This window comes from Xenopus tropicalis, chromosome 8 (assembly GCF_000004195.4).
Source record: "Xenopus tropicalis strain Nigerian chromosome 8, UCB_Xtro_10.0, whole genome shotgun sequence".
In the NCBI taxonomy this organism is placed as follows: Eukaryota; Metazoa; Chordata; class Amphibia; order Anura; family Pipidae; genus Xenopus; species Xenopus tropicalis.
The window spans coordinates 135,051,157-135,063,744 of record NC_030684.2 but is presented as its reverse complement, the minus strand read 5'-3'; the positions used below and the strand labels follow the sequence as shown (position 1 = coordinate 135,063,744).

The following is a 12,588-nucleotide window of genomic DNA, read 5'->3' as shown; positions in this document are numbered from 1 at the left end:
GCAGCGCAAAATGACAGTTAGTTCTCACTGCCAGCCAGCATCTAAACCCTCTCACTTAATATATGGCTTCTCTTCTCTGTATGGCCAGCCCTTACCCTCCTGGTGCCTATTTTTACCCTTTCTGCCCCCCCACAAGCAGCCTTTTTGAGCTGCCCCCCCCCGGCTGACATTCTTTCAGGAGAATGAGTATGGCAGCACCGTTGGGAGCAGACTAGAGACAGAGCCGGCAAAGGGTTAAAGGGTGAAGTCAGAACAGACAATATACTGCTTGTATACAGCAGAGGGAGGCAGAAATAGTGAACTTTAATCATTTACTTGTGTTCAGTCCAAGTTTGTCTTAAATGAAACTACATTTCCCAGCATCCCCCAGGATGTGGCGCTACATTAAAGGGATACTGCCATGATTTTTATGGGGTACTTTTAATTTCTAAATTGTACTGATTACTGAGGGGGGATATCACTCCAACTTGCAGCGCAGCAGTAAAGTGAGACTGAAGTTTATCAGAGCACAGATCACATGGCTGTGGCACCCTGGGAAATGAAGAATATGGCTAGCCCCATGGGAAAAACAGATTACAATGCAGGATTCTGCTGGAGAAGCTCTATTAACTGATGGGGTTTGAAAAAAACATGTTTTCCCATGTCAGTATTGCTTTAATAATAGGAATCCTGGCAGAGCTGGTAGTGGCTAGAGGGGTGCCCTGGGTGCTCAGGTAGATTTGTTACAGAGGGAGGTGAAGGTGGGTGACAGGAGGTGCCTTACAAAGTTCCATCTTCTGACAGTCTTGATTTTGCTTGTCCTTTAAAACATTCATGGGGAGTGAGAATAATCACACCAACTCCAGAGGGGTAAGGGGCAGTTAATAATACAATGATTGAAGTGAAACAGAAGTGGAATAGTTCCCCTTTAATGATGCTGCGTTGCTGAGAGATGCTGTATGGATTAGGGGAAAGGGGGGATGTTGTATAAAAGTGTCGAGCTGCCCCCCCTGGCAGGATATATTCCCAACACCAACTGATCACCCTCTGTAGCACCATCAGGTGCAAAGTCTCTCTCGCTGTTAGAGTGTATGGGGGTGTTCCTTGGAAACATTTCCGGGAATGTTTCAAATACAAATCTACTACTGCCCACAGATCCCAACATGGCATTCCCTACAGTGTGGTAAAGCACAGGGGTAAATGCCCTACAATGGCCCAGTCGTGCCTTGATCTTAATAAAACGATGAATGTACAAATTGGGGCGCACAAGCAACATCCGGCCAATCTGAACAACACGCAGCAAATCTGCTTGGAAAAATGGGTCAAAAAGATGGTGCAAATCCTTATCCTAGAAGACTTACAGCAGTCATGTCCACCGCAGATGCTCTGACCAAGTATTAACTTGGCAGGCTGGTATGAGTAGTCTAAAACTGCTAACATCTCACAAACCACTAAAAATTAAAAAAAAGTGCGAAAGTGAAAATTCAATTCATTTGTGGGGGTTTAGATCTCCATCAATCAAAGATCACAGACAGATAGCAATCTAAGCAATAGAGGCCAATCTGATTCATATCTATGAGCAGCGAACTCTGCAAATAGAATGCGTTACAATATTGGGTTCCTGCTGTAAAGGTGTTGAGGGTAGAAGAGATGAACTGATAAACTATATATTAGTGAAGAGCTTCCTGTCCTCCTCTTTCAGTTTTGCATTGAATGGTCACTATACTTGTGGTTTGCGAGAAACCCGAGTATTTCTGAGCATTTTCTAAGTGTGTAGGTGGCGGAGAATGGGGCAGGCTTTGGGCGCCCCAAACAGATATCCGGCGCTTTACAGCAAGTTTGACTATAAACGTGCAGGAAAATTTGAGTTTTGCGGAACAATTCTAGTTTAAATTAATAACTTTTAGTATGAGGAAAAGAGTGCTATTCTGAGACGCTTTGCAATTGGGCTTTTTGTTCAGCAGCTATCTGGTCGCTAGGGTCCTTTTAAATCTAGCAACAAAGCAGTGGGTTGAAAGAGAGACAGGAATATCAATAGATGAGGGCCTAAATAGAAAGATAAGTAACAATAACAATTGTCATTGTAGCCTCACAGAGCAAGTGTTGTTTGGCTGCCGGGGTCAGTGACCCCCATTTAAAAAGTAAAAAAAGTAAGGCAAATAATTCAAAAACTATAAAAAATAAAGACCAAATGAAAAGTTGCTAAGAAAAGGAAATTCTATAACATACTCAAGGTTAACCCCCCTATTAATAATAGGCAGGAGCTGAATTTATTTGGATTCCCTGGTCCAATAGATGGTAAATTCACCCCATAAACTGACCATATAATATTGTATAATACAGGTATTGTTTTATTATTACAGAGAAAAGGGAATCATTTAACCATTAAATAAACCCAATAGGGCTGTTCTGCCCCCAATAAGGGGTAATTATATCTTAGTTGGGATCAAGTACAGGTACTGTTTTATTATTACAGAGAAAAGGGAATCATTTAACCATGAAATAAACCCAATAGGGCTGTTCTGCCCCCAATAAGGGGTAATTATATCTTAGTTGGGATCAAGTACAGGTACTGTTTTATTATTACAGAGAAAAGGGAATCATTTAACCATTAAATAAACCCAATAGGGCTGTTCTGCCCCCAATAAGGGGTAATTATATCTTAGTTGGGATCAAGTAAAGGTACTGTTTTATTATTACAGAGAAAAGGGAATCATTTAACCATTAAATAAACCCAATAGGGCTGTTCTGCCCCCAATAAGGGGTAATTATATCTTAGTTGGGATCAAGTACAGGTACTGTTTTATTATTACAGAGAAAAGGGAATCATTTAACCATTAAATAAACCCAATAGGGCTGTTCTGCCCCAATAAGGGGTAATTATATCTTAGTTGGGATCAAGTACAGGTACTGTTTTATTATTACAGAGAAAAGGGAATCATTTAACCATTAAATAAACCCAATAGGGCTGTTCTGCCCCAATAAGGGGTAATTATATCTTAGTTGGGATCAAGTACAGGTACTGTTTTATTATTACAGAGAAAAGGGAATCATTTAACCATTAAATAAACCCAATAGGGCTGTTCTGCCCCAATAAGGGGTAATTATATCTTAGTTGGGATCAAGTACAGGTACTGTTTTATTATTACAGAGAAAAGGGAATCATTTAACCATGAAATAAACCCAATAGGGCTGTTCTGCCCCCAATAAGGGGTAATTATATCTTAGTTGGGATCAAGTACAGGTACTGTTTTATTATTACAGAGAAAAGGGAATCATTTAACCATTAAATAAACCCAATAGGGCTGTTCTGCCCCAATAAGGGGTAATTATATCTTAGTTGGGATCAAGTACAGGTACTGTTTTATTATTACAGAGAAAAAGGGAATCATTTTTAAAAATGTGAATTATTTAATTAAAATGGAGTCTATGGGAGATGACCTCTCCGTAATTCAGAACTTTCTGGATAATGGGTTTCCGGATAAGGGGTCCAATACCTGTAGTATTCTAGATGACCTTTCCGTAATTCAGAACTTTCTGGATAATGGGTTTCCGGATAAGGGGTCCAATGCCTGTAGTATTCTAGTAACAAAAGTCTGTGGTTCATAAATTCATTTCAAATAAGAAATGTGATTCTCCCCTGTATATCTGCATTTCCTTCCTGTAGCAGATACTTCCTCTCTGGTCTGACACTACAAAGTCAACTACCCTTATAATTTATTTTATATAGATATATTTTTTATCCATTTAATAGGGGGAGATCAACTAAAACGAACTGGCAGCATAATGAAGACAGCAGTATTTAAACATAATTTACAAACAGTCTTTATTATTATTTTTTTTTTTTAATAAAATGTTCTACAATAAACAGACTGGGGATTTAAAGAGCTATTGGGTTGCTAGGGCTTAATTACCTTAGCAATCATGCAGCAGCTTGGGATTTAGAATGAAAGATGAGTTGGTGATGGCCGGAACAGGAAGAAAAAGCAATACAAAAATAAGAATAGCAATACAATTGTAGGTTCATAATCAGATAGGTCTGATGGTCGTGTGAACGTGATAACCAGATTTTCAGTTCCATAATAACAGTTACAAAACAAACATAAAATAAATAACAAATGCCAAATAAAATATAATAGTTGCTAGTATCAGCAACCCCCACTGAACATGCCCTATTCCTATTGGTTCTATATTGCCCTGGTTTCTAAGCTCAGTGACCCTAGCAAAATAAATGGAGAATTATTTCAACAAACACACAGTTAAATGATTACCCCCCAAACCACCAAAACCACCACAAATACCAGTGTAAAAATGGATTTGGCCCTGCATAATCAGTGGCATGGCCAAAATGTTCTGTTCCCTTTGCTGTACATACTCTCCCATACCATCATCACCATGACAATGCCAATTTGGGCAGTTTGTCCATTGCCAAAAAAGATCCACCCCTTCCCCATCACAGACTAATTATCCGTTTCCGGCACCTTCTCTCTTCACATGGTGGGCAAACAGGCAGGCACCAGCGATGAGGATGCAGCCCGACAGTACCAGCCTTATTATATTCTGCACAATGTAATTCCTTTCTGGAAGAGAAGATGAGACGATTACATGTTGCCCTCAATATTAGTATTGATATCAAGCAAGTCTTTTTTTTCACCATTAGCATAGTTGAGGCTCATTTATAAACCCTGGGCAAAGTTGCACCTGGGCAGTAACCCATAGCAACCAATCTTTGAAGTTCTACCAACGCTGTGGTTTGTAGAGTTCAGGAGAACCAATTAATTTCTTTATTTCTCTAGTACCTGTACCAAATTATCTGGACTACACTCTTTCTCATTGTGTGTTTGTGCTTGTTTTTGCTTTTCCATTACTCTTCCCTATATAACCCAAGGGGCAGATCAGGGTTCTGCCTATGAATGGTACTGGTACCTACTGCTGGGTTTCTATCTAGTCTTGGTGACGGTGCCAGAGCAGCACTGAAATGCTTCCGCCATTCACTTCCATTGGCCTGTACCCCTCATAGATATCTACTCGATGCACAAGGTTATCTGCGTGGCCATAAACATTGCCCATGGGCAAAATAAATATTGTGACAACAGTCAATAAAGGGTCTGTAAAGAATTTGGCCCATTCCATTGGAACCAGGTATATTATCAACAATGATTCAATATCATCTTTTCTGAACTCATTCCTGCAAAAGCCATATTTTCTGGCATTTTGCTGATAATACTGTAAACACAGATCTCTTACCAGATTTCCCCTGCAGGCAATGAGCCCAGGGAGTTAGAGAGGTGGTGGCTCTGCTCACAGGATTCTGGGCGGTGCAGCTGTAGATCATATGGGGCTCAGCATTATACACATGGAGGGTTTGCTGTGCCGCTCCTGCCCTTCCTATAGCCGTGCCGTTCCACACAAGCCTTGTGTCCGGCCCCTCTACCCTGCATGTTACTGTCATATTGCAGCTTTCCCTGCTGGTCATGTTGTACTCAATATCGATATCTTCAGCAGATAAGCTTCCTGTCCATAAAAAGAATACATTAATACCAATTTACACTTTTTTCCCTAACACCCCCTCAATATATTCTTCCTAATGCACTGCTGTCATGATTGCCCCCAATGCCAATGCATTGTCAATTCCAGATTCCTTACTCTCAACTTGAACCCCAGTACTATATCTGGTAAATATATGATACCAGTGTGGTTCTGCTTATCTATAAACAAAATTGGGCACTGGTGGCTTTTAATGTGCATTAACAGACTTGGGGGGGGGGGGGGGCAAACTAGCCAAACATCACCTACTCGTGAATAGAAATATTAACCTTCTAACCAGGGCCAGTGCACCTCTTCTATAAAAGAAAGACTGTCCCCTGTACTTGGATGTGGAACACCGTGTTCATGCCATTATTTTTCCCTTACCCGTGCAGTTCCCGTGCTGCTTTTAGGTAGATACATTCCACTGAACCTTGCTCTAATTATACTATGCATGCATCCAGCCCAAGCCCTTGCTAGAACTACCTTGGTGATTAAACAAAATGGCGGCTTGGCTCTGCTCAGCTTGATCCTTTTTTACATAAGAAGTGCATCGGCCTGGGGCAAATTGCTCCATAGAAGAGACACCAGTAGGTCCAAGTTAAAGGTCTCAACTCTGCCCATGTCTATGCAGTGTTTAATAGTTCAGCCATTCTACACACATTACTGGTAATGGCGGCTCAGTTGGTACCAAGGGATGGATATGGCTCTAACACTTACGATACACTCGGACATAATAGCTCTGCTGGCACACTCCACCGTTGCTGAATACATTTGCCTTGTAGGTTCCCCAGTCCCGCAGGCTCAGATTGGAAACCAATAAGGAACTGTTGCCCATTTCCTGCACCCTCCCTCTGTACTTATCCGCGATGACCTTCATAGATGTGCCCGGCTGCATCTTAGCAAAGAAATTCTCAGAGGTTCCATTGCTCACGTCCCAGCTGACATTGATGATGTCTGTCTTATTCACATGTAGAAACACTTGTTCTCCCTCTGTAACGCTCACGTTTATGGTGGGGCCACAGGGTTGTGCATGTAAAACAGCTTAGAAAGCGAAGAAACCACATTGAGGGATTATCTTTATAGTCATAATATATATATATATATGTACATATCTGAGATAGTCCTCGGAAGAGGACTGGGGTGATAACCAACTAAACTCTCAGTTTGCTAAACTGCGACAGGCAACAGTTTCTTGCCACAAAAGTCTACATTTTACAGCAATTTATTTTTTTTGGAGGGCAGATATAATGGCAAGGGGTGAAGGATATCGTCTTTTTACTGGTATTAAGGATACACAGTATGAATTGTGGGGTTCCTACAGTGGAACATCTGAGCATCTAATTTATCTCTTACAAAATGTGCGGCTGCCATTGATTAACAGTGGGATGGAGTTTTCTGACCTCAGAAAAGGCAACAGCAAAACATGAGAAATTTGTATCCAAGAAAAGCCTGTTGCAATTTTGTTTGCAGGGAGAAAACAGTTAGACTTTTGCCAGGAAAAATTATTTTTCGAAAAAACAGTTGTTTTGATGAGTGATGTCCTAGGAAACTCACGTAAATTGTTGTTTTTCATGTTTTTTTTGCAGATTTTTACTACATTTTTATCATCTCGGTGATGGCAAAATTTCCCTGCTGCCTCTCCTGCTGTGAAATAGAATTTTTTGCACCTTACAAAAAAAAGTTGTCTGTGTTTATATATCAATGATACTACAGGTTTGGGACCTGTTATCTGAAAACCCATTATCTAAAAAGCTCCGAACTATGGGAAGGCCATCTCCCATAGACTCCATTATGATCAAATAATTTTTAAAAATGATTCCATTTTCTCTGTAATAATAAAACAGTACCTGTACTTGATCCCAACTAAGATATAATTACCCCTTATTGGGGGCAGAACAGCCCTATTGGGTTTATTTAATGGTTAAATGATTCCCTTTTCTCTGTAATAATAAAACAGTACCTGTACTTGATCCCAACTAAGATATAATTACCCCTTATTGGGGGCAGAACAGCCCTATTGGGTTTATTTAATGGTTAAATGATTCCCTTTTCTCTGTAATAATAAAACAGTACCTGTACTTGATCCCAACTATATAATTACCCCTTATTGGGGCAGAACAGCCCTATTGGGTTTATTTAATGGTTAAATGATTCCCTTTTCTCTGTAATAATAAAACAGTACCTGTACTTGATCCCAACTAAGATATAATTACCCCTTATTGGGGGCAGAACAGCCCTATTGGGTTTATTTAATGGTTAAATGATTCCCTTTTCTCTGTAATAATAAAACAGTACCTGTACTTGATCCCAACTAAGATATAATTACCCCTTATTGGGGGCAGAACAGCCCTATTGGGTTTATTTCATGGTTAAATGATTCCCTTTTCTCTGTAATAATAAAACAGTACCTGTACTTGATCCCAACTAAGATATAATTACCCCTTATTGGGAGCAGAACAGCCCTATTGGGTTTATTTAATGGTTAAATGATTCCCTTTTCTCTGTAATAATAAAACAGTACCTGTACTTGATCCCAACTAAGATATAATTACCCCTTATTGGGGGCAGAACAGCCCTATTGGGTTTATTTAATGGTTAAATGATTCCCTTTTCTCTGTAATAATAAAACAGTACCTGTACTTGATCCCAACTAAGATATAATTACCCCTTATTGGGGCAGAACAGCCCTATTGGGTTTATTTAATGGTTAAATGATTCCCTTTTCTCTGTAATAATAAAACAGTACCTGTACTTGATCCCAACTAAGATATAATTACCCCTTATTGGGGGCAGAACAGCCCTATTGGGTTTATTTCATGGTTAAATGATTCCCTTTTCTCTGTAATAATAAAACAGTACCTGTACTTGATCCCAACTAAGATATAATTACCCCTTATTGGGGGCAGAACAGCCCTATTGGGTTTATTTCATGGTTAAATGATTCCCTTTTCTCTATAATAATAAAACAGTACCTGTACTTGATCCCAACTAAGATATAATTACCCCTTATTGGGGCAGAACAGCCCTATTGGGTTTATTTAATGGTTAAATGATTCCCTTTTCTCTGTAATAATAAAACAGTACCTGTACTTGATCCCAACTAAGATATAATTACCCCTTATTGGGGCAGAACAGCCCTATTGGGTTTATTTAATGGTTAAATGATTCCCTTTTCTCTATAATAATAAAACAGTACCTGTACTTGATCCCAACTAAGATATAATTACCCCTTATTGGGGGCAGAACAGCCCTATTGGGTTTATTTCATGGTTAAATGATTCCCTTTTCTCTGTAATAATAAAACAGTACCTGTACTTGATCCCAACTAAGATATAATTACCCCTTATTGGGGGCAGAACAGCCCTATTGGGTTTATTTCATGGTTAAATGATTCCCTTTTCTCTGTAATAATAAAACAGTACCTGTACTTGATCCCAACTAAGATATAATTACCCCTTATTGGGGCAGAACAGCCCTATTGGGTTTATTTAATGTTTTAATTATTTTTCAGTATATTTAAGGTACGGTGATCCAAATTATGGAGTTGAAACATTGCTAATACTGACCATTCTATACCATACTAAAAGTTAATGGAAAGGTAAACCACCCCTTTAAATGCCATTTGAATATCTGCCTTCTCCTAGTGTACCTCACACCCCACATTTTGGCAGGGGAGGAGGGTGGCATTTGGGTTTGGGGAGGCTGCCAATAGAATATACATGCGTATGCGCCATAAATATATATTATTCTCTGCCTATGCATTTGGGCCTCCATTTTGCAGATGAACGTTCATAAGAATAATTTGCTTTTAATGGGGTCTATGGAAGATAAGCTTTGCGTAATTTGGAACTATTTGGATAACGGGTTTCCAGATAATGGATCCCGTACCTATAAATGCTTTCCTCTTCTGACTCTTTCCAGCTTTCAAATGGGGGTCACTGACCCCAGCAGGCAAAAACTATTGCTCTGTGAGGCTCCAGTTTTATTGTATTGTTATTTTGTATTACTTCTGTTTCTGCGTAGTTCCTCTCCTATTCTCTTATTCAAACCACTGGCTGGTTGCTAGGGTAATTGGGACCCCAACAACCAGATAGCTGCTGAAATGCTTTAAAGGCAAATAATGAGAAAGGTAGGTAGGTTTCATCGAAGAAAAGGTAGAAAAGTTGTCAGCCCCCCTACCCCTGAAGTCTAATAAATAAACCTAGTTCTACTACAGGAACCAACTTACTTTTATGAAGATAAAGAAGCGCCAGGGTCCAGTAGAAATAAACTCCCATTCCCCCAGTGGATCTCTGATGGCTGTTGGCGCTGGGCAGAGGGGACACAGGCACCTTTCCTTCACCCTGTGCCTAATAACTAATTAGCAGTTACAGGTAAGAGATAGAAGTGGCCGCTCTGACCGGCACCCACACAGCACTGAGCGGAGGTGTTATTTCCTCTTGTGAGGCACATACACACACACACACACACACATATATATATATACACAGGCCAGTGTTACCACTCCAATAACAAGAAGCTGATTGGTTTATGATACACAATGAGGATTTTGTTATTTAGTCTCCATTATTGCTCTACAGACTGGGCAGCTTTATTGTCTGGGGGGCAGTAGATTCTCATAGAACCTGTGTAACTTATACAGACAAATATAATGGTTAATCAGAGTAAATTCCTTCTTCTGGCAGCCACAGAGGTATCTGCTATAATAGCAGGGCAGGAAGTCCTTCTGTGGTTCTGTTCCAGTTTCACTCTGCTAACCATTATAGATACACTTGTATACAGTGTATAGTACAGTGGACTTCCCATTAGAGCACCAGTCATATCCAGGATCTGTTAGAAGTTTGGAAAATAAATGTATATGAAAACACAGGGTAGGAACTGAATGTACTGTGCAAAAACAACATAAACTAACCCATGCTATTAGCCCTGTGAATATTATAATGTTCCTATTGGCTATAGGTTCTTCTTGTCCTGTCTGATTGGCTACAGGCTGGTCTAGCTCTGTGCATTTTCTAATATTTGGACTGGCTATTAGTTAAATTTAGCCCTACACACTAGGGGGCACATTTACTAACTCACGAACGGGCCAAATGCGTCCGATTGCGTTTTTTTCGTAATGATCGGTAATTTTGCGATTTTTTCGGCGTCTTTACGATTTTTGCGTAAAAACGCGAGTTTTTCGGCGTCTTTACGATTTTTGCGTAAAAACGCGAGTTTTTCGGCGTCATTACGAAAGTTGCGCAAAGTCGCGATTTTTTCGTAGCGTTAAAACTTGCGCGAAACGTCGCACCTTTTAAGTTTTAACGCTACGAAAAAGGCGCGACTTTGCGCGCAAGTGTTAACGCTACGAAAAAATCGCGACTTTGCGCAACTTTCGTAATGACGCCGAAAAACTCGCGTTTTTACGCAAAAATCGTAAAGACGCCGAAAAAATCGCAAAAAATACGAAAAAGTCACAAAATGTTCGTTTCCAATCGGAATTTTTCCAATTCGGATTCGAAATCGTGTCTTAGTAAATCAGCCCCTAGGAATAATGAAGGTCTGTCTACACAAAGAGTGAGAAACACAGTATTAAGGGATGAGTAAACCTTAAAAAATGTAATGTAAAAGGGTGCTTTTCTAAGCACTTTTTGCAATTTACATTACATTTTTTTTAGTTACAGAGCGATTTAAGTTTTTTAATTAACTGTCAATATAATGAATTTTGTAACAGCACCACCTGTTGGTCAGTTCCTGTAACTTACAATCAGAGGGATATACCTTGTTCTGCTGAGAAAGATGATAGGAAAGGGCATCTGAGGCTTCTCTTAATCACAGAACATGAAAGAGTCTTAATATTGTTATATTGTTTCACCAGTCATAAGGAGTCATAACTTAAAAACCACTGAAAACTTTCAAATAATTTAATTTGCGAAATTTGTTGGAATTGGTTTTTTTTTACATTATAAAAATGTCATTTTTTTAATATACAGGTGGATTTGCTCTTTAAAATCTTACTGAACTACAAGTGCAGAAACAATAGAGTATTATCATATTCACCGGAAATTTGAAACCATCAGAATAAAAAAAAAAAAAGTAAGAATTTCAAGTGTACTATGTATTGTGACCAGCAGGTGTCCTCATAAGAAAATAAATACTTAGTACAGGCACGGGATCCGTTATCTGGAAACTGTTATCCAGAAAGCTCAGGATTATGGAAAGCCTGTCTTTTTAATCAAATAATTTCAATTTTTAAAACGGATTAGGCATTTTATGCTTACCCAGCACTTAATTATAGGCTTCAAGCCTATGATCTCTAAAGACATCAACTTAATATACATTAATTACTAATTTGTAATGGTGTTTGAGTTATTTGTATATATAATTGCTATTAGAAGCAGTGTTTGCCTGCCCCTCTCTATTCCCTGCCCTGGGGGCTCCAGCATATGAAACAGTGTAACACAAGGCAGCAGCCTGACAGACCTGACTCGCTGGGGGAGACCAACCTTTGCAACATTGTTAAAAAAGCAACAACCAGGAGTTCAGCAAATGCTGCTTTCTATAGCAATTACATTTATACATAACTTTTAAAGCACTAAACATTTTTAATAAATTCATATTGCAAAGTTGCATATAATTATGTTTTCTTTTATTAAAATTTAGTTTTTGAGTTGACTTGTCCTTTAAGTGCTGGGTAAGCATGATATATGTTAGTCTATCCATATGGGGCTGTTAGTGTATTTAATGGATTGACATAAACATTTTAACTAGGGATGCACCGAATCCCAGATTTAGTTCGATTTTTAACTCCTTCCGATCCTAATCAGCATATGCTAATTAGGATTTGGATTCGGTTCGGGATTCTGGCGACCCCAAAAAAGTGGGTTCGGTGCATTCCTATTTTTAACTATTTTTGTGTAGTACAGAAGTTTATATCTGGTGCATGTATTACCCTCTTTTGGCCACTAGGGGCTTCTGATCTCTACTGTATATAGATTGCTCACTAAAGACAAAACTTTCTTTGTTCCTGTCTCTTTTTTAATTTTCTCCTCTGGCCCAAGCTCAGTCTGGGAACCATTCTCTCTACCTACCAGGATGGTT

General features: G+C 39.2%; 1 protein-coding gene across 1 annotated transcript; it reads right to left on the bottom strand.

Moving 5' to 3' along the window:
- Window positions 1-3,955: 3,955 nt before the first annotated feature.
- Window positions 3,956-9,947, bottom strand: LOC101732738 (SLAM family member 5). Its single transcript, XM_004919166.4, has 4 exons — window positions 9,737-9,947; window positions 6,226-6,549; window positions 5,227-5,493; window positions 3,956-4,559 (listed from the first exon to the last, which is right to left on the bottom strand). Exons 1-4 carry the CDS (start codon window positions 9,783-9,785, stop codon window positions 4,444-4,446), a joined length of 756 nt encoding a protein of 251 aa, XP_004919223.2. The 5' UTR covers window positions 9,786-9,947; the 3' UTR covers window positions 3,956-4,443.
- Window positions 9,948-12,588: the final 2,641 nt, after the last annotated feature.